This window comes from Mus pahari, chromosome 10 (assembly GCF_900095145.1).
Source record: "Mus pahari chromosome 10, PAHARI_EIJ_v1.1, whole genome shotgun sequence".
Lineage (NCBI taxonomy): Eukaryota > Metazoa > Chordata > Mammalia > Rodentia > Muridae > Mus > Mus pahari.
The window spans coordinates 102,523,987-102,550,171 of record NC_034599.1 but is presented as its reverse complement, the minus strand read 5'-3'; the positions used below and the strand labels follow the sequence as shown (position 1 = coordinate 102,550,171).

Below are 26,185 nucleotides of genomic sequence, written 5' to 3'. Positions count from 1 at the left end.
AGAGCTGGAGGGTGGCCAGATCATTGACTATCCACGAGACAAGGTAGAGCTCTCTGAGGATGCCACGACCCTTGCCTGGTGAAGCCAGCAGCATTCTCAACCGCCAGCTGCCAAGTGCACCACAGTACCATGGTCTTGAAGCTCACTTGCAGCTTCTAACAGGAAAATACCACAAGGTGGCCACTACACGGGCAGGTGGGTAGCTATGAGCTCCTGCCTCAGGTACCTTAACATGGACAGCAATGTGGAAACTGGAATCCAGAAACAGGGTCATGGACCTGAGACCCACAATGCCTGGAATCACCTTTAATAACGCCATGCTTCCCCCAATTCCTTTAAAAATTCATGGAACATGAATGGAGAAGTTACCACGACCTGCAAGCAAGGTGGACCCCTTAAAGATGGAGGACAGAACCCCACATCTCAGGCCCCAACTCTCCCTGAGCCTTATTGTGCTTCAAGTTCTCCTTTCTGGGGAGTGTTGCCTCTGGCAGACCCTACCTAGGAGCTGGAGAGAGCTTGCCAACCTCACGGTGGCCTTTCATGGGTATCAGGGGACCCTTCAGAGCACCATGCCCATGTCTCCTGACAGCTGCCAGTTCTATCTTAGCAGAGGGGCTGGTGAGTTCATACCATGTGTTATCCTTTAATGAAGAGCTGTAGCATCAGTGGGTTGCTGCTCTCCCCAAGGCTCCCCTGAAGCAGCTGTCCCTCCCCACCAGCCACCTGGAAGACAGGGTGGTCCTGAGGCACCACTCCTGCTGAGGCAGCAGCAGCCTAGAAAGGTCTCTCTCTCTCTCTCTCTCTCTCTCTCTCTCTCTCTCTCTCTCTCTCTCTCTCTCTCGCCTGGGAATTGGCAACAGGGACAAGGACAGAGGAAGCGATACTTGAGGTCAAGGAGGATGGATGAAGAGGACAGGAAGTGGGCGGGCGGGTTCTCTTCCTTCCTCTGTGATTCCCAATGGGACATAGGTCAGTGCTCAAGAACAGTACAGTCTCCCCAGGGGCCTGGAGGGCCTACCAGACATTCTCTGGAAACCTTAAGTCCCCAGCTCCCTGCAGGCTGGTGTTACCCAGGAAGTAGGTCAGAGAGTCACCAGGCTTGGGGCAGGCCTAGCACTATCCACTGAACCACTAGGTCCCAGGCCTACAAGACAGGTCCAATGGGGCTGAGGCTAGGAGCTGGTGCCACCAAGCGACTGGGAGCCACTTTTCATTAAACTCTGCTTGTCAGTCACTACAGGCATCTACGAAGGTGGTGGCCTCTCCCTTGAGATTGCAGGGCTGCCCAGGAGGTGCAGAGACAACAGCAGGCAAAGACTCCCTGGTCCCTATAGATCCGTGACCTTGTTTTCCACAGCAGCAGCGATCTGCTGGAGCCGGTAGCCCAGCTGCATCTTCTGGGCAGTGCCATCCTCCTCCAGGGCAGTGATGATCTGAAAGGCAGGACCAAGAGAATCAGGGGAGACTTCTCTGGACCCCATGGTCACCACAGGTAGCATTCAGGCAGGGTAGTCAATGGAAATCCAGTGACTGAAGACATAATGGTGAGGCTGACCGCAGGTCTCGCTGGCGAGGGTGGAAACAGAACAGTCGCCTGGGTTGTTTTCTAGGATGTTTGAGGCATGGTCTCAGTAGAGCCTAAAACTCGAGCTTCTTGCCTCTCCAGTGTTGATACCGTTGAGCACCCACACACAGATGTTCAAGAATAGGCTGTCAGAATGACACTCGCCACTCACCACCTAACGATCTTTCCTTGTCATGCTCATTTTGTGTAGAAGCCAGCCTCACACAACCACTGGCTTTCTCACAAGGTCTGTCGTAGCCAGCCCTGTTGCCCTTCCTGCCAGCTAATGGCATTTCATGACTCTGTGCCAAGACCAAGAGGATATGGTTTGGGAGACAGATATCGAGGCAAAAGAACAACCCAAGAGGGGCTGGAGAGATGGCTCAGTGGTTAAGAGCACTGACTGCTCTTCCAAATGGTCCTAAGTTCAAATCCCAGCAACCACATGGTGGCATACAACCATCCATAATGAGATCTGATGCCCGCTTCTGGTGTGTCTGAAGACAGCTACAGTGTACTCACATATAATAAATAAATAAGTCTTAAAAAAAAAAAAAAAAAAAGAACAACCCAAGAACAACAAATGAGGTTGGCTCGAAGGAACAGGCGGCAGGCAGAGCTTGGGGAGAGGAGCTGGCTCTCCTGCATGCCAACAGGTGGAGGCTGCATCAGCTCTGCACCTCTGCCTGTGCTGGGGCTGACATCAAAGGAATGAGGCTTGTGGATCCCTTGGTTGTTACCAGGCCACTCAGCTGAGACCACGGCGCAGCACATCACTGGTGCCACACAACTGTGGTAATTCTACAGGTACTCATAGGTTGACTGACAGTAACACAGATGCACTTAGACATCAAGGCTGGTCAAGAGAGGCCCCAGAAAGACCCCTCCTGGCTCTATTATCCCCTCATCTACCCTTGTCCTGCCTGTGCTTGACACCTCACCCTATGTCTCCTATGGCTTATGACACCCAGGCCTGTATGTATCCACCGAAGCAGTCACGCCCAGGACAAGGCCAACCTTGGGATCTGGGAGGGATGGTAGCTAGGTAGTCTTCCGGCACATTCCCCATACCATCTCCAGATCCTGGCAGATTCTCCAGATGCCCCCAACCACCACCACCATGCCGGGGAAGCCCCACTGCAGAAGCAGATGGGGGGTTGTAGGCACAGGGAGAGCAGAGCCAATGTGGGACCCTCACTCAGCTTCCGAAGGAGCACACAGAGCTCGAGGCTAGCCCTGCAGTGGGGCCCCGCTGTGCTCACCTGGTCGTAGTACTTGTTGATATACTTGTAGAGTTCGTGCAGAGCCACTCGCGCCCCAAGGTCGGCAGAGCAGTTCTAGGGAAAGGGCAGATGGAAGGGAGGGAAATGAAGAGGCTGTAGTGGGGAAGTGGCCCAGGACCTCAGCGAAGGATGAGAAAGCACAGGCCCTGCAGTGGGAACAGAGCCCAAGGCAAAGCATGGTGACAGCTCAGGACAGGACAAGGCCAAACCTCCATGGTAGGAAGAAACTCCAGGACCAGCTTCAGCAGGGCTGGAGTTTCCACCGGAACCCTGCCTGCCTCTCCCAGTCAAGGCTATAACTAGAAGTCCCTCTCACTCATTCATAGCAACTACAGGGCCGTGGGACTAGGAACTGGCTGGGAACTTGGCGCAATTTTGCTCTGATATTACTCAAAAGTTTCCCAAGACCAATGCAAGGGTTTCCGTGAGGACGTCAGACCCACAGCCTCCTTGTCTAGACAGTACTAATGGTGCAGCCGAAGTAACTCATGGAACTCTTAGGGGGACCAAACGCAGAAGCACAGCCCAAGAAGGGTTTGACAGTGTACCCCACAAGTATAGCTGTGTTGGTATGGGTGTCCTCATTGTCAGCTAAGGATCGGTTCTGTAAATGTGGGTGTGGAGGGTGAAGCATGGTCCAGAACGATGGGGAGCATGGCCGGTAAGTCTGAAGGCTTAGAGCTGATTCATCCACTCCCAGAGGCTGCACACAGACAAGCGCCTGGTAGACCCGATTAGGTGACAGCTATCAAATGAGACCCCTGCTCACTCTGATGACATGATAGGTCTGGCCTTTTGCAGTGTGTCCTCTCCCAGGCAGGTCACAGGGGGGTGACAAGGTATGAAGGGGAGGCCTTACCCGGGACAACTCCGCCAAGACTGAGTTCATCTCTTGGTCACTGGCCGGGACAGTCTGTCTGATGTCTGCATAGTACCTGCAAAAAGGCCCAGGATGGTAGATGATATAGAATCAGAGCTCCCTTCCTTGGTACCCACCAGGGCCCACCTAGGGCTTCAGCCACAAGCCTGCCTCTGCAGACCCACCCCTGCCTGGTACCTTTCCACCATCTGTTTGTAACGGGGAATATCTCGAGCATACAGAAGCTTGTTGATGGGAGAATCCTGGATCCCAGCAGGAAGACAGGAGAGAAGGAAGGGTCAAAGTTCAGAAGGTCATCAGCTCCTGGGGCTCCCAACATGATCAGTTTTATACCAAAACAACCCACATGGCAGAACCCTCGGGCTCTCAGCAAACCTGGACAGTTGGTCACACTGGCCCACTCCCTTGTTTTCCTTACATGTTACTTCTGTGTTTGTATGTGTGCATGCATGTGTGGAGGTCAGAGGGCACCTTATAGGAGCTGGCTCTCTCCTTTCAGCACATGGGTCCCAGGGATTGAACTCGGGTCATCAGGGTTGGCAGCAGGGGCACCCCCCCTCCACTCTGCTCATCCCCTGAGACTGACCACGGCCACTTTCTGGGGAGCCCGTGGGATGAGGCCTGGAGTGGGAATGCCTTAAGTCAGAGGCTGCCCACAGACCATCTTCTACCTGCAACTCTGAGGAAGCCCTAAAGATCTGTGCCCCACACACTCCACAGCCACCAGCTACATGGGTGTCTTCACTGTCCCTGTCATATCTGCCCCCCAGCCTGCTCACCCGGCCCAGCTTGTGGTCGGCCAGGGTGCAAGCATCCATGAAGGTCTGTGCGATGACCAGAAGCACAGCATCCATGTTATCTGAAGTCTGAACATCGAACACAAACTGTGGGTTCTTGATGATGTTGATCCAGAACCTCAGCGGCAGGCTGCAAATCGGGGGAACAAGAGCCACTAACTGTGCTGTGGAGGCAGAGGCCCCCACGTATGTCCTGAGCCCCGTTCCTCCCATACCTGTTGGTCTTCCAGATGTGGATAGTATCCTGATCAGAGATGCCATGCTGCTGAGCTTGTTCATCCAACAAGTCAAAGAAGTACTTCACGGCCAGAGGCACAGGGCGGCTGGTACCGAGAATCACCTGAAACAGGTCATCCACAAACTTCTGCAGCGTGCCCTGTGGGGAAGAGAGAGAAGCAGAGAGTCCAGCTAGGATGGAGACTTGGCATCAGCCAGTCTCAGGCAGCTCATACAAGTCCCATACTACCCCCTGTGTCCCATGGCAACCCAGACCCCACCACCCATTCTCTCCCAGCCCCACCTTCATGGATAGCAGGCGTGTCAGGTAGATCTCAGGGATAGCCTTGGCTCGCTCACGCTCCCCACCCCGAAGGCTGCCCCTCCTTGGCCTGGGAGGCTCTGGTTCATCACTTGGCTTCACCAGGTGCCAGGGCCGGATGCCCCCCTCATCTACATCCTCCAACATTGGGGTCCCTGTGCCAAGATGCAAGAGCTTAGTGCCTCACATGGTGCCACCCCCTCTTGGGAACCCAAGTCCAGTTAACTCCCCCAGGAGTGAGGGGACTTGGCCGAAGCTCCTCTGAGAAGAGAGAGATACTAGCCCCAACTCAGTCCAAAGAACCTTCCTTCCCTACTCCCCAGGACTGAGCAATACAAACACAGAAAATTACAATGAGGAAGAGGAGAAGGAAGAGGGAGGGGGAGGAGAAAGAGGAAGAAGAGGAGGAGGTACTCACTCTCTCCAGGGACATAATCCTGGTTTTCCCTAAGAATATGCTTGGTGAGGCAGGGGACAAGGGCCACCGTTGCTCCATCTGGGACCTGCTAACCACAGCTGGTGACACTTCTGTCAGTCTTAGCCTTCCCTACCCACCCTCCAGCTCCCATCCTTCCCACCTTGTAATGCTGCAGCGTATTCAGCCGCCTCCACAGACCCTGGAGTTCCGAAGTGACATCCTCATCAGAAAGGATAAGGTGCCCAGCCACTCCAGACCGCCATTCTGCAAGGGCAAGAGAGGACTTGGCTCGGGGCTCCCAGGATCTCTTCCTGTCATGCAGCCCATCTCATCCTCAGTGGAGACATGGCCCCTTCACCTGGGATAGCCTCACCCCTGGAGGACCAATCTCGGGCCAGCTCAGGCCCAGCACCATCTCAGGGTCCTCAAACTACCCTGCTCCTGACCCTCACCAACATCCAAGGTGCAAGAGTCGGGCCGCTGGGCAAGAGGCACTCCCTTGTAAAGCTGGTCTAGCATCTTCTCCTTGGCCTGGGAGATGGTGTCACAGTCCAGGACTTTCACAGGTACACATTGGGCTTCTCCTGCCCCAGGCCCCACAGCCAGAAGAGCATTCAAGGTCTACACAAGAAAAATGAGAGATTTCAGGACTGGTTCCACATGCTGGATGACCAAGACACAGGTCAAGAATAGGGACAACCAGGAAGAAAACAGCCCCTGAGCCCACCCCAGTACTAAGCAGTCCTTAACTCTCTTCGCCTGTCTGCCCTCCACTTGATACAAATGCTCAGGGGATGAATGGGAGAACCTCCAGGTGAGCACCCACCCCTCTTTTATGCCTGAAGGAAGTTTGTGTAAGCCAGGACTCCCCACGCACCATGAACAAGAAGGGCTGGGTCCTTCAAAGAAACCCTTGTGAGTAATGGAGAGGAGCTACAGGCAAGTCTGCCGGGTGGCTACTGGCTTAGGGAACAGGGCTGCAGCCCTGGTGAAACGGCAAGACAGACACTCTGGCACAGCAGAGAGCTGTGGGTCCATCCTAAGTGGGGGACCCTCTGAGATTCCCAATTCTTAATCCTGCAAATCCAGGGCTGTCACTCAGTGGTAGAAGGATGTTTGCTAGCTTGTGGGAGACCGGATGAATTCCTACCACCATTAAATGAATAAACAGCCTCTCTCTCTCCAGCAGGGGCTCCATATCCAGGGTCAGACCACAGGCTGTTATAGACTGACTACTCTGAGCAGAGCACACCCTTACCAGGGGACGGTACTCCACATCCTCTCTGAGCAGGCGGTTGTCATTCAGAGTGTATTTGGCTTTGCCAGTCACACTGTCCACAGGACCCTTGTCCACTTGATGCTTAATCCCTCTGAAGAGCATGTACAGAGGTTCTCCCACAGAATCCTGGGAAAGTGTGGGCAGTCAGCGCCTCTGGCAGGAGGCAAAAGTATATGGGGCATGTTTTGTTGGGTGATGTCTTTGCTCTGGCACGAACGGGCAAGCTAAATGAATTGCTGGAGGCTTAGTGCTCTAAGGGGCCCGACCCTCCCTAACAAGGAGCTGTGGGCCCCTTCCTCACCCTCACAAAGGTGTAGAGGCAGATGGACATCCAGTTGGTGAGCAGCTTTTCTACCACGGTCTCTGTCCTGAGATGGCAGGAAGGGAAGGCCAGGTTCAGCAGGGACTAGAGGGCTCCATTTCACACTCCAAGCCCAAGCCCCTGGCTCTACTCTTGGCTTCAGCTGTCTATCACACTGACAGCCTCTTACCTGCGCAGCATCAGCTTGGGATTCTTGGCTACATACTGAGCTACCAGGTCACTGAGCAGAGTCCGGAGTATGTCCGTGAAGTACTCAAGCTTCCCGTGAAGTGCAACAGTGAGCAGAGATGCCACGTAGGCACGGTCCCGAGCAGAGAAGGTGCGCTGACTCTCCAGTGTGTGGATGAACTAAGGCCGGGGAGAGAGTGAGGGGGAGGTTCAGAACAGTTAGATAGGGAGACTAGGAGCAAGACAGGGTGGGGCAGCCTGGCTGGGAGTGCACCTTGGTAAGGAAGAGCTTGCTGTTTAGCAGGTTGGAGAGCTGCCCCAGGCCCTGTTCCACAGTGGGTCGCCTGCTGTCGGGCACACCGAGGTCCCTGTGCAAGGGTGACTCCCGGTACCCAGGGAAGAAGACCCTCTCAGCATACACTTTGTAGTCAAGGAAGGGGATGCCGCTGCCAAGGAGGTCACTGGTGAGATCGGTCATCTCCGTCATGAGGTCTGTTGTGCACAAGAGTGTCAGTGGATCCCATGTGACCAGAGCAGCTGTAGGGAGGGCCCCCAGCTACTCCCACTCTGGAAGCCTCACCTGTAAACTCCTTCTTACAGCGGTCCCGTACGCTGCTCTCCAGGTTCTCCAGCTGGATCTGCACTTTCTTATAGTCCCTCAGGGCCTGCTTGCTCTTCCTCCTGCCAGGGGCAGAAGGGAAAGGTCAGTAGGCCAAAGCCCTTGCTATGCTCAACTAGCTCAGGTCTGCTTAACTGTACTCCAAGCCAACTCCAACCATGTCTACCAGTATAACCTGACCATGCCCAAGCCAGCCTGACCCAAGACAATGCATCCTGCCTCTCCCCATCAAGCCACATTGCCCAGCCTGAGGGCCAGCAAACCCTCGACATGCCAGATGGGGCCCACAGCTGTCTCTATAAGCACAGTTTTGTTAGGACTCTGCTATACTCAATGGTTTATATATCATTCATGCCCAAGGGCTGAACTGAGGATTCCCGGAGACCACCAGGCCTGTTGCAACCATTTCCAGAGGTCTGATCCCTTATATAAAATATCTGCAGAGTGGGGCTGGAGAGATGGCTTAGTGGTTAAAGGCGCTGGCTTCTGCTCTTCCAGAGGACCCAGGTTCGATTCCCAGCACATGACAGCTCACAACTACCTGTCTGTAGCTCCAGTTTCTGGGGATTTGGCATCCTCACACAGAAATATAGACAGGCAAACACCAATACACATAAAATAAAAATAAATCTTAATATATGTATGTACACACACACACACACACACACACACACTTCTTGCAGAGCCCTGCTCTCATCTGTGCCTTCTCTGTCTGGCCATGCCTACCTACCTGCCACAACTGGCCCCACCCACCTGTATATGAGGACAATGATGATGACACCCAGAGCCAGGAGAGACGTGCCCACTCCCAAGCCCACTTGGGCTGCCACAGGAAAAGCCACGGGGCTCTCGCCATCATACTGCACATGACCCAGGGAGAAGCGCAGGTTCCCCATCTGTACCTGTGTAGGAAGCTACCTGTGAGCCAGGGCCCCAGATATCACGATGCCCAACCTTGCCCAGGTCCTGCCCACTGACCGTGAACTCAGGCAAAGCATCTGGTGCCTCTCGGACAGTATGGTGATGTGGCAGGGGCTGTTCCACAGGGGGTTCACAGTACAGGTGGTTCCGGGTCAGTGTCTTTACCACGCAGGGCCCATCTCCTATCATGGCCACCACCTCTTCCTTAGACATGGCGAGGTCCAGATTCTCCCCCTGTAACATTGGGTCACTGATTTGTTTCTCAGAACACTTACCACCTCAGCCTATGTTCCCAAATGTGAGGGGGGTGATCCTGAGACCATCTTTCAGCCCCGTTTCCCCTGCGGGTGGAGCCATGGTCACAGAGGTGTCCTTTAGACTGCTCACCATAACTTCTTTGTGCTTTCTTACCATTCTTCTCACAGCTGAAACTCTGGAGAGCCTAAAGCAGCTGCCCACACTCTGGGTAGCTGACTGAGTTACCCTTGGCTAGGTGTTGTTGGATCGTCTGCCTGTGGCCTGTCCATGTGTCCACACATGTATGGACTACTTACCATGTATGTCACAAAAAAGGTCTAGTGTTATCCATGTAAGCCCAGTTGCCAAATGAGCATCAGCCCGTTACCTAATGTGTAACACACTACCCAAGTAGTGAACATGCCAAACCATTTACTTAACCAAACAGATCCCTTCAGGGAGCGCAGGGACCGGGGCCACCAGTCAAACCCCTGCCAGGACCTGCTGGCTCTTAGGCTGTACCAACCACTTCAGATTCTCTCAGCTTGCTCTTTCAACCCTGACCTCTCCAGCATACACATGCTGTTCTACAGAAAAGCCCAAGAAGGTGTATTACCTCCACAGAGAACACACTCCCTGGCTTGTGCCGGAACGGCGTGGTGGGATCCTCGGGGTTCAGGGAATGCAGGGTGGGATCAGCTTCATAGGAGAAGGGTATGGGGCTCAGTGCAGCAAAGTCAAAGACCATGTTGTCGAGGATAAACTCCACCTGGACCCCAGAGTCCCAGGGTGGGCCAGGGAGAGCAGGTGTGCGGCACATGAGGAGGTGGGAGGAGTTCACGAGACATGGCTCCTCAAACTGCAGAGAGACGAGAAGAGAGCAACTGAGGCATCCACCTTGTGAGATGGGAGGCTGAGCAAAGGCGGGGAGCATCTCCTTTGGCACCAACTCCCCATGAATGCCTGTGGGTGAGGGGAGAGACAGCCAGCCTGGTGCGAGCAGGAGAGGCTCGTGGGTATGCGACTAGATGATGGCTCTGGAGTCACATACTTTCTCGGGGACCACGTGGTGCTTCTGTCCAAGCCCCTGGCCATGCTGTAGCACTCTTGGGACCACAGTCACTCGGATTCTTGGCATCTGTACCACATCGAGATTCTGGCCACGGACCCATATCTCACGTCCTCCACTGAAACACAGCCCAGGAGCCACTCGTGACTTTCACGGCCCAGACCCAGCCAGCTCAGGTCCCCAGCCCCAAATTGGTTCATTCATGACCCATTCTGTCAACAGTAAGGAGTTCACTGTCCCCATTCCTAGAACCCTACCTCCCACCTCCCACCTCCCCTATGGTGAGAACTGCAAAAACCTTCCAGACATGCTTTGGGCCCCACACCTGAAGAAGCTCTTGGCAGGGCCCACTGAGGTGATGTTGGGGTCTGATGTATACTTGAATTGGCCATGCTGAAGCCTCCGCTCAGTGATCCCAAACAAGACGGTCACTGGAAGTTCGGCGGGCACGGGGTATGGACCGGTCTCACAGTGTAGTTGCTCAGACTGCTGCTCCAGGAGCCTGAGTGGAGGGGCGAAGACAGGCCAGATCCAGGAGCTAGGCACCCACTCAAATCTTGGCTCACTCAGGTTCCTCACCCACTGAAGTCTCCACTGTGTGGCTCTGGAAGCTGTACTTCTACCACAGCCCTGTTTCTGGAAAGCTGGCTAGACACTTCCCGTGGGGCAGACTTAACCACTCCACGCTGGCTTTTCCCAGCCCCTGTCTCCTCCCTGGAGTGTGTGGACTTTGGAGAACAAGAAAGCAGCCCTTACAGGTGGCAAGGCTGGTCTCCAACCACCACACGGATGTCCTCTAGCCGTCCAGTCAGGAGCTTAGAACCATGCAGGGTGAGGTGGGTACCTCCAGCTCTAGGGCCACAGGCTGGGAAGATGGAGTGTACTTTTGGATCCTATGGGAAAGAAGATGGAGAAAGACAGACAAAAAAAAAAAAAAAAAAAACTCAGGATGACAGAAGCCAGAGCACCTCAGAGGAAGCCTCGTGATGGGGAGCCTTATGAAGCCAAAACCAAATAGGCCGAGACATCCACAGAGGGAGAGGCCTCCGGGCAGCTGGGTTTGTTTAGCGTTCAGGCACCTGATAGGCAAAGTTGAACTCTGAGACACCGTGTCCTCTTCCAGGCACCTCCACTGCCACAGCGCCAGTCACCTCCTCCCCGCTGGCTCCAGTGATGCACACAAGACTGTAGGCACAAGATAGGCAAGCACGGGGATACCAGACTGCACAGATATCCCTCAAAGTGACCTGGTAGGTCCTCTTCCTGTCACACTGGCAGGTGTTCTCCCTTCCCATCCCCCTGTCGCTTTGGAAGCAACCCCTTGTGACACACTAGCAAGCCTTAGCCTCAGAGGAGCCACTCCTGGGTCAGTCATTCAGGTACACCCTCTAGCAAGGAGTGTACTCCCCTGCTGTGACATGGGTTTACACAGGAGCCCTGGAGGGCTGACTTGTGGTCAAGCAGAGGAACGAGTAGAAGGGCCTCACCAGCCACCCCAAGTCTTCCCTACCCCCGTGTGGTCAGCACCCACAGCAAAGTAATGAGAACTTGATCTGATCCTAAACAACAGATCCCTAGAAGCCTCTAGTCAGAACGGGGGGCAGATGTGAGCAGTTGGAAGAAAATGCTGGTTCTTAGCCAGAAAACAGAAGCCTGGGGCACATGAACTTCCAGAAAGTTAAGTCTACAGTGGTTAACATTGTCACAGTCATACAATACTGGCAAAACAGAGCAAGTGGTTTGAACTACCCAGGCAGGCTCCAGCCATGATACATTTTACACTTCATAAATCACTTCATAGATTACCTAAGTCTGACGGTTCTAGAATTATTAACAGTGTAGAGGGTCTGGGAGTTCTCAGTTACCAGCCGAGGAAACAAACGGGCATGCTCCCGCAGAGTGGAGCATAATTTATATTTTAAATATAATATAAATTATAAATAAATTATATATAAATTATAAATAAAATTTATATTTTATTTTTAAATAAAATATAAATTATGTGGCTCTTCATCAGCCCTTCTGAGGGGACAGTGAGAGGAGGCTCCTCTGCCGGGTTTGGGTCCTGCTGCTTATGAGCTTCTCCTGGAGAGTGATAAACATTCACCCGGGCACTCTGAAGGTTTGCCGCAACAGCTTCTCCTGAGAGCCCGACCAGGGCAGGCCTTGGAGAAGTAAGAAGAGCCACCAGCAAGCTCCAGGCAGGGATTCTGCCTGACAGACTCTAATGATCCCCAATCACCCTGGGTCAAGGCTCTGCAGGTATACACAGGAAGACAGAGTTCCAGGCCATGGTAACCCAGCACTAAGGCACTGACACCATAAGCAAGGACGGGAGAAAGGCAGGCAGACACATGGAGGAAGGAGGTCCTGAATAGGAAGCCATCCGGCCACAGTGCCCTCCCATGTCGAGCCCAACCAGCTCACCTACTAGAGACATCATACTCCCCAGCATCCACAGCGCAGGGCACTCCAGCCACTCTGACCATGTCCAGGACATCCTGCACATGTTGGCCCAGGTTGGAGCCCCTGATAGTGACACGGGTGCCTCCATCTACAGGTCCAGTCAGTGGCTCCACCTATTCCAGGACAAGGACCTGTCAACCTCTGTGGTCTGAGGCAGTCCCAGCCTCCTATTTTGAGTTCTGTGCATCCACAGCATGGACATCCCCCCGCTAAGGGCAGCAGTCAGGAAGAGAAGGCATATGCCAGCCAGCATCCCGACATACCGAGTGAATGAGAGGCGCGGGGCACTGAGTGGCCACAGTCTCGGCTTCATTACAGGCTTCCCGGGCCACACAACGCGGGTGCTCCCCCTCACACCACACACAGTCGTACTGAGGCATGGCAGTTTGGCAGCGGCTGCAGTCCCCATGTCCCACAGAGCAGTCATACAACACCACTAGAGACAACGGGAATGAAACGTACCACAGAGCCTTGAGGGGCCCTGATACCGACAGCCCGCCCCGTGGTCCCTAGGCGGCTTACCATGCAGCCCATCGGCACTGTCCACACGCAGACCACCCGCCCAACGCAGGAAGAGCCCCACCTGCAGTTCTGGCTTCAAAGCTTCATAGCTGAACTGGAGAAATAGGAGTGAAGTCAGAGCCTAGAGTTTGGTCCAGGCCTGGGGTGTGGCTCAGCAAAAAGACCAAAATGACTAGTTAGGGGGAGCAGAGTCTCAGGTCAGAATTGGAACTCTGGGATCTCAGGGTGAAAGGGCAGGAGATGAGCAATGGAACCGGAATACAGAAACCCCTGATGAAAGACAGGGACCCCACAAGGCATATGGCCCAGCTGGGGTGTCCATCTACTGTCCAGTGTCAAAGCTTTGGGCCTAGAGAAGTTCACGGCAGTTGAGGCTAACAACTGGCCTGTGGCCAGCGTCTGTGCCCACCCGAGGTCCGTACCTGGTGCTGCTGGCACTTGACGTGGCACCAGGTGTCTGGAGGCGGTGCGCACTCCACCTGAGCCTCCACGGCCACCTCCCGGCTCCCTAGCTCCAGCACACACTCGCTGCTCCTTGGGCCATCCTGGGGGCAGAGGACATGCTGTTCAGGTGGAATGGGAAGCTGGGTCCTGAAGGCTACAGACAGCCCCTGCCCCAGGACAGCCAAGTCGGGGGAGAAGGCTGCGGCTGGCGATATCTTCTTCCTGCTTTCTAGGCTTGGGTAGACTCTTGTCATGCAGCCAAGTAGCTCCAAGGGAAAGTTGGTAGCTGGGTGGGCAAACACACCTGGAAGAGCCACAGGTTCCTGCCTCGAAGCTGGACTTCGCGTTCCACATGGACTGGTATCAGCAAGGAGCCCTGGACAGTCTCCACACAGGGGCAGGAGCTCACCCTCTGATTCACCTCTCCCTGCAGGCACCAAGGGTGAGGCAGTCTGTGGCTCCCACCCTGACCGCCTCAGTCCTCTACCTTGCTTGGCTCCATGGCAACACTCTGTCCTCACCCTCCCAAAGGAGAATCAATCCCAGAGTAAGCAAATGGCTGTGTCTTCCCCTCCCCTCCCGAGGCCTCCTTCCTGGGCTGGACCTCACCAGCTCCCAGAGCCCGGGGGTGTCGTACTGGTAGTCGAGGCTGGACAGGAGGATGAGGGGGGCAGGAGGGCCCTCGTGCTCTGCTGAGTCTCCATCACCTGAGAGGAGTGTGGAAGTGGAGAAGGTGGGCGTGTCACCCCCCATCCACTCATCCGCCTCGGGCAGCTCGCCGCCTCCTTTGGTGAGCCAATCCAGAACGGGCTTCATGGAGCCAGGGGCCCCTGGGAAAGTGGTATCTGGAACAGTGCCAGGGGGCTGGTCCAGAGCCACCATGGAAGGCAGAGCCTCAGGGCCAGGCTCTGCAGGGGACACTGCGGCTGCATCTGAGGGGAATGGGTAGGAGGCCAAGAGGTCCTCAGGTGTGGTCAATAGTCCCAAGCCAGTGGGGGCGGGGACAGTGGTTCCAGGTATGGTAGGGGGGTCAGGAGGGATGGGCTTCTCATGAAGAGGTGACTCTGTGGAAGTAGGGGAAAGTATGGGGCCAGGACCTGCCCACGGGCCCCAGAGGCTGAGCCGGGAAGGCTTGGCCCCAGGTAGGACATCTGAGGCTGTGGAGGGCACCCTAGGCTCTATTGGGAAGCTGTTGGGGGTAGGAGTGACCGTGGTTTGGGGGACTGTGGGTGGGAAAGGGGTGAGTTCATCCCTTGCAGGAGGGATTAGGGGAAGGAGTGGGCTCTGAAGGGAAGGCCAAGACAGACAGGAAGGTCACTCAGCAGGCAAGTGCAGGGGCAGGCAGGCAAGAGTATGTTAAGAGGGAAAAAGACCGAGGAAAGAGAAACAAAAAACATCCCATTAATTCTCTAAGGCAGAAGAAGCACACGGGGCAGGCTCTGGGGGTCTGTGCTAAGCTTAAATGTCCACCCCAAAACAGATCGGATGGACAAGCAGCCATTCTCCAGTGACTCTGTCACACAAAGCAGCCGGGGTGCTCAGGACAGAGCTTCACAGGAGGCTGGTAGGCACACAGATCCCAGGCCATCCGAAAACCCTCACCCTGGGAACCCCTAGCCCCACCCTCCTCAACATGCCTCATCCTGGAGTCCCACTAACCTGTTGGCTTGCCACCATAGGCCCAGTGTCACACGAGGCCTTGTGTGTGCACAGCTGCTGCCACACACACCAGTTACAGCCCCAGCGGCTGCTCACACAGGCCCGGCACCTGCGCACAGTGCGGCCAGTCAGTCATGAAACAGAGACCACAGTAAGGAAACCCAGAGCTGGGGACACACAAGGTAAGGAACTCACGGTGCAGACGGGGAAGAAGCAGTAACTGCCATGCAGTCATAGAAGGAGAGCGAGGTGCTGGCGATCACCACGGCACCAAACCTGAGCTCCACGTTCACGGAGATATGGTCTGCAAAATGGGGGAGAGCGCCAGAACTGAAGAGTGGGGAAGGCTGGGGACCTTCATGAAATGAGGCTGGCACCCCAAATAGACAGGAACTAGGGTCAGAGGACATAGCATCAACACTGGGGTCCTAGAAGCCAGTAAGGGGACTCAGAGCACATCCAGGATCACTTCTAGAGTTATTTCACATCCCAGTAAGACCTCTTAGAGCAAGATGGAAGCAGGGTGGGGCTCCCAGGTCCAGGGCTGGCCCCTTCTCTCACCCACCGGCTCCTCTCTGCAGCACTGGGGCCTCTCTGGGGTCTGGGGAGGGACACATCACACCAGAACTGGTCAGTAGAGCAGGGCTCCGTTGGTCTCCAAAGTAGCAGAAATAGGACTCCCCTGGCCAGAGAGATGGCAGGCCTGGCACCGACAGGAAAACCTACCAAGAAAGCCAAGGGCACACTTTGGGCACCACTGCGTGGTAGGCTATGGACTCTCATTTAAGGGCATCAAGTACAGGCTAGTGCTGGCATCCCTCACAAATACCCTCTGGCCTTGATTGATAACAGATAGAGAAATCCAAGGCCCAAGAGAAATAGCTGAGCAAGGACATGTGGTATTTGATGCAATGGCGACACAAAAATCCAAGGTCCCCATCCATCGCCACAGCTCTTCCACTGGGGCCCCACCCCCACCCACTCTGGTCATTCACCACCACAGCTCTCCCACTGGGGCCCCACCCACTCTGGTCATTCACCTCCCGCCTCTCTTCCCGACTGATATTGGCAGGGCTCACGGCCGCCACTCGAAGACAGCCCAGTTCCGGCTGGAAGCTCCACAGCCACTGCTCTGGGCCCTGGTCCCTTGAGCACTCCGACCGGCGACTACACCTAAGAAGAACCAGCACGTAACTGTGACCCTCCAGCAGCCACCGAGAAGTCACACAGCAGAGACATCTCTAGTCCTGAGGCCTTCCCTGGTCACAGCCCTCACATGTAGTTGATACCAGGCTCTTGTGTCTGCTATGGCAGGGAACCAAAGCTCTGGGCAGTGGATAAAGAACTGGGGGCTGGGTACCCACAGGTTAGAGGCTGAGAGTCAATGGACAAGGTCGAGAACCTTGTATAAGCCGTTCTAGAGGCACAAGCCCAGGTAGGGATTTGGTGGGTAGAACACTAACCTGCCCAGGAGCACACACCATCCGCAGTAAGGGTCTCTGTGGGCAAGGCAAGAGTCACAGTCCAGGTGCTGAGCACAAGGGGCCACAGGAACCTTCACAAGCTGTGACAGCAAAGAGGACCTGAGGCTGGCAATCGGAAAACCAGTGCCTCGCCCACATATGGGTCCCAGTACCTGCCCAGAAGCCCCTCCCAGCAGTCACCCTGGCCTGTGTCCAGGACTTACAGTAGTCTGAGTTGCTACATAGAGATGCTCAAAGGTACCATCAAAGGTAAGATCTCTGTTCACGGGAGACCCCTGCTGGATGCTCTGTTTAGAGTATGGGGCAACACTTCTTCCAGGGCCTAAGTAGACCTAAGATGAAAGACCGCAAGGCCTGGCACCAAGCTCAAAGCCACAAACTCAAGACCTTCCTCCACTTAGAACTGAAACAATTTATGAATAATAATTTTCTCTTTGGACAGGTGGGGGGAGCAGTCTTTAATACCTGTTGTACCTTGGAGGCAGAGACAGGCAGATTTCTGTGAGTGTGAGACCAGCCTGGTCTAGATGAATTCCAGGCAAGACAGGTTATTACAACCAGCCTTGGGCAACCCTCAGAGGAGCAGCACAGATAGTTGGGATGGCCTGTAGCATGTCACATGTCACAAATCCCAGCCTCAGAACTTCCTAAGGACATACCCTATGCAACTGTCCTTGACTGTCACCCAGGAAAGCAATAGTGTGTCCATCCTCCGTGGTGACAGCCACAGCTGTTAGCTGAACCCCTGGCAGCTCCAGAATTGGTGTGGCTTCCAGAGGGACACAGCTGACCATGGGACTGGGTGTGTGGTCTGAGCCACATGGAAAAGCATCCGGGGTGTCCTACAGGTAGCAAAAAACATCACTGAGACCCTACCTGGATAATCTCCCAGGACAACCACCCCCTAGGCCCTAGTCTCTGCCAGCTGTCCCGACAGTCCCACCCTTGGTTGCACATTCCTGTAGCCCGCTCCTTAGCCTTACCTCAGTGCACTCGTCTTTTACTCCCACCTTGTCTGTGGCCCCATCTTCCGCCATCCCCTTTCTGAAAGCTAATTCCTCCAGCAGCTACACTTAATACTTTCTCCTGAGCCACGCCCTAAAGGCAGCAGAGCTTGGCTCCTCCCCCAATCCCAGTCCACTTGCCTGGGCCCTCTGCACCTTGCTGACTCAGTGAGCAACTGTGGCATCTCTATACCCTCCCTAGGTTTGAGCCAACTCCCATCGTTTCCTTTTCCTTTTGCTCTAATGCTCACTCCTACATTCTACCCTTACCTTAGAGCCCCAAACACTCTCTTAGCTGACTTCTACAAAGTCACTTCTTTTTATTATAGATTCATTTATTTTATAAACGTGTACACTGTCACTGTCTTCAGACACACCAGAAGAGGGCGTCAGATCCCATTACAGATGGTTGTGAGCCACCATGCGGTTGCTGGGATTTGAACTCAGAACCTCTGGAAGAGCACTCAGTGATATTAACCACTGATCCATCTCTCCAGCTTCTCCCCCACCCCCCAAAGTCACTTATTTAGCACCCTGACTCAAGCCCATGCCTGTACTGCTCCCTGCCAAGAGGCCTCTTCTAGCGTAGGCCTAAATGGAAGCACCTAACCCTCCCCTGAGCCGCCCTACCTACTCCCTGCTCCCCAGACTTTCTGGGCAGATGCTTGGTGGCCAATGCCACAAGACTCACCACTGGCAGCTGTGCACAGTCGGAAAGGACGTCGTATGCAATGTCAGCGACCTTGGTCCCGTTCTCAGCACGGCCTTCCCGGGTATAACAGGCATCTCGAGTGTAATTAGCGAGCTGGTCTACCTCATCCAGGGGAAAGGCGCAGAGCACAGAGGTTCCCGATGCCCCAGCAGATGCTGACAGGGGCCAATCCACAGTGGGAGGGGCCACGGAGGAAAAAGCTGCAAAGAGTATGTCCCCACGGGCTACCTCCTTGGATGTGGCTACAGCTGCAGCCTGGATAAGACCGTAGCGACCACCCTGGCAGGCCAGGGGCAATTCCACATAAGAGTAGTAATGCTGGTCCTGAAGACACACTCGGGACACATAGGCACGGAAAGCTCTAGAAGGGGCCTTCAGGTCTCGCCTCAAGAACAGGAAGTATGCACTGGCCCCACGCACGAAGGCACTCACGAAGTGGTGGCTGTACTCAGAGAGGCGGCCCACTGCTAACTTGGCTGTTTCTTCATATGAGAAGGCAGCTTGGGGGTCCGGTGGTCGCAGGGCTCGGGTTGTAATGGGAGGAATCCCACCACCTACCCCCCTGCTGGTGTACCCCCGACCCACAAACAGGAGGGGCTCCCCTGCCAATCCCTGGGCCACCAGCCCCACTGTGCTGACTGCAGGGTCATTTGCAGCCACATACTGGGTGTCCCCAGGTCGCTCTGGCCGTAGCAGCAGCTGCCTGATCTGTCCCAGGCTCCGCAGCTCACAGATGCCCTGGTGTACGCTCCCACACACCACCAGTGCCTCTGGGCTCACCAGGAGCAGCTGGTTAGGGTTGCTAGTAGGCTGGGCTTGGGGACATTCATCAGGTATCACAGGTGGCAGGCAATCCCGGCTGTCATTCACAGGGCCCGTGGACACCACGGCTTCCAGCTGCAACCCAGGGCTCAACTGGAACAGGAAGTTGGTGGCCCCTACATAGAGGGTACCTGTGGTGGGGTCCCTTGCCAAGTGTTGTAGATGTGTGCCATTGGCAGTGAAAGCAACTGGCAGAGGGGACTGCAGGGTGACGACACACCCGGCCCAGAACACCTGGAGAAGAACTGGGCCGAGGACAGACATGGTCACCTGGCAGAGAGAAGGGTTGGGCGAGACTCAAACGGCCAGCAAGGTACTCGGAAGCCATGGCTAAGAGACAGGACTGTGGCGCCGAGGGCCGAGATGTTCTCCTAACCTAGGCTACTCAGAGATCCCTAGTATTCACTAGGCCCAGACACCCAGGGTGACCCCAGGTCTACGGTTACCAGGCAGACACAGAAGACACTTGGAAACTACAACCTCACCCCTTCTCTGTGGACACTACGCTCTCAGGAGACCTCTACCTACCCATACTCCACCTAGCTCCACACTCAATCTTGTCCCTTCCAAACCCTGATCTCTGAGTCAAGTGAGGTGATGAGGTGTCAGAGGAGGGAGAGGGCCCCCTCTATATGGACGACAAATTCTTGGGTAGGATCAGGAAGTCTTATAGACCACCAGCATGTCATAACAAGAATTAGGTGCAGGGTGCACACCTCTGATCCCATCACTTGGGAGGCAGAGTCAAGTGTATCTCTGTGAATTTGAGACCAGCCTGGTCTATATGGCAAGTTCCAGGACCACCACATAGAGAGGCCCTGTCTCAAAACAACAAAAGAAAGAGAAGCATTGGACACAGGACTTTTCAGGCCAGGAATCAAGAGGGGGATAACCAGAAGACCAACAGGCCATGCTGGGAGAGTGAAGGCTGCCGGACAGGGCCCCACACACTGCGGAATTCTGGGCAGCAGGGAGAGTGGCACCGTTCCCCGTTGGGTTGAAGTCTGGCTCACCTGGCAGGGCCGGCTGGATCAGCAGATAACAGCATGACCTGAGCAGGAGTCACCTAGCCAGTGGGGGGGAAAGCAGAGTATGAAACTGGGGGCCGGGTTGCAGCCATGTGGGAGCCCTGGACTCCCCTCCCCACTACCCAGTCTGCCCGTGGAGCCCAGCCCAGCTTGGCCCTCAGCCACCAAACACATTCCATAGAGGACGCCTCCTCAGAGCCCACACGGGGAGGGGGAGGGCAGCGGAGCCAGGCACCCGAGGGGCCTGGGAAAGGTCAACTAGAAAGGAGCCCCATGGCCATCTGGGCCCAGTCAGGCCCCCAGCACTGCTGTCCCTTCTCTGGTCTTCTTCCCATCTTTCCCGTACCCTGTTCTGCTCTGTCAAGGCACACAGCTATATACCATTCACACAAGCCATGGGCCACCCTAACCCAAATGGTACCAGCATATTAGCAGGTACACAACACACACTAAAATCTGTATATACCACCTACCCTGAATGCATACAAGTGCACACAAACACAGGAGCACTTGCACATACAGATACACAAGGATGCGTGCGGATGGGACCTATGCACACAGTAGACGCATACACGCAAACACAAACATGCCACCCAGGGCACATGTATCTACGTTCAGACACCACATGACGAGCCATACGAATCTCCGCCCCCTACAGACACTGCACAGACACGTTGGACACACCCACCAGAGACAGACACACACCACCCACATTAGATTCCTGCACATACAGACTCACGCACACTTCCCTGGTTTCAGCACTAAGTCCTAGAAAGCTGTGGAAGGCAGGCCATCTCCCGGAATGTTCTCTCCTGCAGGTTGTAGAGTCAGAACCCAAAATGCAGTATGAGTGGTGGGCTGGGGGTTCTGAGGAAGTGGTCATGCCTGCTTGTGCCCTGCAATCCCGGGTCCAACCCTAGGACCTCCCCAGACTTTTGGGTGCCTGCTTTCTTACTTTGTAGGCCCTAAGGAGCTAAGGCTCCTAAATCCCAGACCTAAGTAACTATGGCAACACTACCTTTCCTATACTCCAGTGGTCCTCAAGCAGGAACACAGAGTTTGGTTGTGGGACAAACTATTCTACACTGAGAAACACTTTCCCCTCCTTGTGCCCAGGCCACACTGCCCAGGCCCTCCCACCACCCAGCTGCCAGGCTGTCTATGTGGAAGATTCCCAGAGTTCCCTTCCTTGCCCCTGGATTGGCCCATATACCAGAGGCTGTGGCAAGGCGCTCCTGAGGCTGCCCTATCATAAGCTGGGCTGGGTACAAGGCTAAGAGGAAGGTCCAGCAGCCTGGCGGGAGCGAGGACGCTGTGGTCACAGCCTAGTGGGAGCAGGGGGCCATGGCCACAGTCTGGCTGGGCACGGCTCCCAAAATAGCTTGGGGGTTTCCATTTTTAGTGTGGAGAGAACAGGGCAGCTCTATGGGAGCAGGAACAAGGCTGCCTCTGTTTGCCACCCAAGGGGGTTGGGGCGATTGGGGGGGGGGGAGGCTGCAGGGAAAGTCTTGAACCCAGCCAGAAGCCCGGGACTGTGGCAAGGCCAGGCTACTAAAAAGCCCGCCACCTTGTTTCTTCCTCTGGAAGAGCAGAAGCCATCTCCTGCTCTCTGCTACTGTCTAACTCCCTCCAACCACCTTGGGCCACAGACCCTGGGCCTTGGGCACAGGGTCCCACAATGAGACCAGCATTTTCGGCTTCACGAGCTTGTAAATATTTGCTTAGCGCCTACTGCATGCCAAAGTTTCTCAGCCCTCAAGGGGTAGTAACAAAGCCACTCCCCAAACTGAAGTTGAGGGGAACACACAGAGAAATGTGAGGGCTCCGAAAAGCTCAGTGGACAGGTCAGAGGTTGACTCTCTGTAAGAAACGATGTCCATAGGGCTGCATACCACGGGCAGGGAAGGACAAAGGAGAGTGACATTTTTCTCCTCCACACTAGCACACAGATTTCACTGAACGTCAGCTACACGCCACAGAGGCATCTCTAGTCCCTCCAATCTATGAGGACCTCACTGGAATTTCGTTAAACAACAGTGGAGTGCACACATTCAGGCTTTTGGGGTACCCTCAGGCTGGAGAGAGAAAGGTCAAGACCCTCTCCCCCACACCCTCCCCCACACATGCCCCTCGTTCCAGCCTAAACTGCAGGCTTGTTCTTCTATTCCTCCCTGCCAGTACAAGGGCTGTTCCCTCAGCCTGGAATGCCCACTCCCTCTGTCTCCCATTACCTCCCACGCCCTGCCATCACCTCCCTGAGGAGCCTTCCTAGGCCTCCCTGGCTCCTGAGGAGGTAGCCCTGTGTGGCAGATGAAATGGACACGCCCAACTACCAGGCCTGACCTATCTATCCGGCTCTTCCTTGGGCTCTGAGCCTCAGATTTCCCATTGGTGGGAGGGGAGGAAGAGCTGCTCTGCCGAGTAAATGTAGTGGGGTGTACCTGGCTTGAGTGGGCCCTGAGACCATTTTCTTCTGTTTCATCCTCCCACTCTAGACAAGAGCTCTTTAAAGGCAGAGAGTACCCGCTTTTTATAAGAAGGCCCCAGTAACCGGCAGACCCAACGCAGAGCAGGTGTTCCCTACATGGTGAACGAGCCCCCCATTTCACTGCCAAGGAGATCTGGCCAGGAGGGGTAATACGGAGCTCACACTCCACTTTCAAGCTTCTTAGCATCTCAAAAGCCGAAGAATCGACCCCGTTTTATTAATGATCGGACTAGGGCTTATTTGGAGCCAAGCCTCACGTCCCTAACTTGCACTGCCAGTATCTCCTCCCTAACTCCCCACATCTCAGGCTGTCCAGGCTCATCGCCAAAGTCTAACTAACTCTGCCTGTGCCCAGGCCTGCCCCACAGGCCTCTTCAGAACCCACATTCCCCGAAACCCTACGGCAGGGCCCAAGACTGGCTGTAAGACTTCTGCAAAGGACGAACACCACCTAACCCTCTCCTGCAGTTGCTCTCAGAACCAAGAGGACTCACAAATTCAGCCCCTTCCACATCTGCACTTGCCTGGGAGTTGGGGGAAACTGGCCTTCCCTTTCTGAGCTCGGCCACCCACACCCCCGCCCCTATCTCAGTATCCACTTAAAAGGGAGAGTTACTTTTTGACAGTGAAGCGGTGCGCACTACACACCTGCCGTCTGGATGTTGAGTAGGGTGGAAGGGAGCCATCATTTACCAGACACCGCCATAAATGAAGGCGCTCATCAAGCACCGGCTGGGTGTGTGGGTACCGAGACAGAGTCTCGGTGTTAAAAGGCTCGTGGTTCTCCTTTGTCAGTCTCAGCCTGAAAGGTCTGTTATCCTATGGGGAAGTCTCCACTTCCCTGCTTCGGCTCATCCTCAACCCTCCTCCCTCCACCGCGCCACGGGACAAAGACCCCACCAGTGGCCCAGGGAGGGCGGGGAAGGGGCCGGCCGGTCCCGACGGCGGCGGTGGCAGCGGCAGCGAGGAGGGGGCGCGGAGGAGCAGCTCCACCTCCTCTGTCTCCCAATCGCGTTACAGGCGGTGCCGCCAGAGTTTGCCTTCGCGCGCGCGAGTGTGGTCCCAACTCTGAGGACCGAAGCCGCCCACCGGTGACTCCACTCCGGCTGCCCGTGCCCAGCGGGATCGAGGCCTCGGGCCGTTCCACCTGGGTGCGCGCGGCTCTCGCCTCGACCCCGCCTTCCCTGCCCAAGTCCCGCAACTCACCGCCCGACCCTCCTGCGGGATGCGCGCGGCGAGGCGTCCGCCCGCAGCTCCGGGCTAGCTCAGATCTGCGCGCGGCGGCCTTCCCTCCCCTCGGTGGGTCTGGCGGAGCCGCAGCTGTTACCCGGAGACCGAGGGGCGGAAAAAACTGCGCCCGCCGCCCGCCCCTCCCGCCGCGGCGCTGCCTCCGCTGGGAACAAAGGAGACAAAGCCGCGTCGGCCGGCCCGGGCTCCGCTCCTTCCACCCCCCCCAACCCCCCGCCCGTCGGGCCGCCCTCCCCCTGCGCGCCGCCCGGACCAGGCCGGAAGCAGCCGGGAGAACGGGGTACGCGGCCCCAGCCATCCGGGACCCCGCATTCCGGTCCCGCGGGATCCAAGTTTGTGAAGGGCCTGGGGGGGGGGGGGTGATCAACCCCTCTCATTAAACGGGGGCTGCAGCGCCCGGGCGGTAGCCATGGCAACGCAGACGTGTAGGGCGAGGAGCCTAGCCCGGAGCGTGGGCGGTCCGCCCCGCCCAGCCCGGCCTCACCTGCGCGCCGCTTAGGACCGAGAGGCTGCGGCCATGGTTGCGAGCCTTACACCCGGGCGTTGAGATACACCACAGGAGCCTTTCCCCGTCCTGCCAGAGTTGGAGGGACTTGTGCCCCACACCTGCTCTGCCTGTTCCATAACCACCATCTTGACTATCCCCAACACACCTCGCCCAGCGCCCGGAGCGCCCTCATTCCTTTCTAGATCCCGGCCCTTGGGGCCATCCTCTCCCCCAACTTTCTTCACCTGGTCTCCTAGACGCCAGCTTCTCCTCTTCTCACCTGGCCCTGCCCACCTTTCCTTCTTTCAATACTCCACAACACCCAACCTCTCCTTCCGGCCCCCACCCTTGGCTGTTTGAAGAGAGCCCGGGCTTTGGACCTGTTTGCGCCATCACTAAGCCATGTAACCTGACACCCCTTCCCCCCACCCCGACCTATTTGCTCCCTGACTAGTAGGGGGTGATACCACCTAAGCTGGACTGTTTAGCAGGGCATATTGGCTGCGAGGTGCAGAAGTAGGGTCTTACTTCCTTCCCTCCTCCACGGCCTGTACCTGGAGCCATGCAGAACTCAGAAGCCTTGAGCAAGTCTGGACTCCCTCCTTGGAAAACACCTGGGTCTTTCTGAGAAGGAAACCCTGGGCAGAGGTTCTCTCCTGAGGGCGTTTTATGCAGGGCCGTTCACACCCGGGCTTGCCAATGGCAATCTGTGGAGCCAGGACCTGACCCATCCTGAGGGCTTTTGAAGGACTTTGGCTCAAGGCCATTGGCATACTGTTCAGAAAGGGAAAATCTGCATATACGTCACCTGGAAGCCTCTAAGGTTAGAGGGCTCTAGATCGGGGAAGCCACTTCACCAAGGGCTGATGCCAGGCTACTCTACCGTCACACCCTCAGACTCCCGTGGGGTGGGGGTGGGGGTGGGGTGCTGGATTGATTTATGTCAACTTGACAGAAGCTTGAGTTATCTGAAAGAGAGAACTTCAATGGGGAAATCTCTCCATAAGATCCCCCTATAGGGCATCTTCTTAATTAGTGATTGGCAGGGGCGGGCCCAGTCCATCGAGGGTGGGGCCACCCGTGGGCTGGTAGCCCTGAGTTCTGTAAGAAAGCACACTGAGCAGTAAGCGGCACCCCTCCATGAGGCTCTGGCCCTGCTTGAGTTCCTGTCCTGTCCTGTCCTGTTCTGTTCCTGTCAGTGATTAACAATGATGTGGAAGTGTAAGCCAAATAAACCCTTTCCTCCCCAACTTGCTTTTTGGTCATGGTATTTCATTGCAACAGAAACTAATTAAGACAGGGTCCTTTAGCTCATCTGCCTGCTTTCCAAAATACCCCTCCCTTAGACCTCAGGTCACCTCTCTTCTTCCTCCATCCCCACCCCCACCCCACCCCACTCTGAGCACCTGATCCCAGTCACCTAGCACCTTGTCAGCACCATGACAACTCTTCCCTGATACTACGTCACCCCAAGTCTCCAGCTCCTTTCCCCCCACCCCTACCCTCTAACCTTAAGCTCCACAACTCCCCCAAACCTATCCCCACCCCACCTAGGTCAGTCTGCACCCACTCCCTCAATTACCTTGGCCTCGGCCTCCCTCCTTCTGCAACGTGCAACGTTCTGCTTCTGCAACGTGTAGGGGCCCCTGTCATGTACGGGGATCCTCCCCCTCAACCCACTTACTCAAACACATGCCCCACAGAGGGAGGGAGGCCTGACTGC

General features: G+C 55.7%; 1 protein-coding gene across 5 annotated transcripts; it reads right to left on the bottom strand.

Moving 5' to 3' along the window:
- Positions 1-291: 291 nt before the first annotated feature.
- Positions 292-25,154, bottom strand: Plxnb1 (plexin B1). 5 transcript variants are annotated; one of them, XM_029542913.1, is made up of 38 exons: positions 25,017-25,154; positions 20,225-20,277; positions 18,369-19,481; positions 17,333-17,515; positions 16,877-17,005; positions 16,653-16,753; positions 16,230-16,362; positions 15,755-15,911; positions 15,385-15,493; positions 15,190-15,298; positions 14,140-14,814; positions 13,835-13,957; positions 13,509-13,631; positions 13,087-13,180; positions 12,828-13,000; positions 12,526-12,677; positions 11,178-11,283; positions 10,855-10,991; positions 10,424-10,600; positions 10,081-10,216; positions 9,646-9,888; positions 8,850-9,026; positions 8,625-8,773; positions 7,833-7,933; positions 7,527-7,744; positions 7,254-7,432; positions 7,064-7,130; positions 6,742-6,888; positions 5,936-6,104; positions 5,644-5,747; positions 5,484-5,568; positions 5,048-5,220; positions 4,743-4,903; positions 4,510-4,657; positions 3,908-3,972; positions 3,710-3,785; positions 2,830-2,904; positions 292-1,436 (listed from the first exon to the last, which is right to left on the bottom strand). In XM_029542913.1, the coding sequence occupies exons 3-38, from the start codon at positions 19,473-19,475 to the stop codon at positions 1,332-1,334; spliced, it is 6,366 nt and encodes a 2,121-aa protein (XP_029398773.1). In that variant the 5' UTR covers positions 19,476-19,481; positions 20,225-20,277; positions 25,017-25,154; the 3' UTR covers positions 292-1,331. The 5 variants fall into 5 exon arrangements, with proteins under 5 accessions (XP_029398773.1, XP_029398771.1, XP_021063741.1 ...); XM_029542911.1 differs by lacking the exon at positions 25,017-25,154 and adding an exon at positions 24,708-24,763; XM_021208082.1 differs by lacking the exon at positions 25,017-25,154 and adding an exon at positions 23,934-24,159.
- Positions 25,155-26,185: the final 1,031 nt, after the last annotated feature.

Coding starts and splice junctions, on each gene's coding strand:
- Plxnb1 (XM_029542913.1), bottom strand. CDS start 19,475: ATGTCTGTCCTCGGCCCAGTTCTTCTCCAGGTGTTCTGGGCCGGGTGT. Junction 7,433..7,526: donor GCAAGCTCTTCCTTACCAAG/GTGCACTCCCAG, acceptor CCCCGGCCTTAG/TTCATCCACACACTGGAGAG. Junction 1,437..2,829: donor TCAACAAGTACTACGACCAG/GTGAGCACAGCG, acceptor CCTGCCTTTCAG/ATCATCACTGCCCTGGAGGA.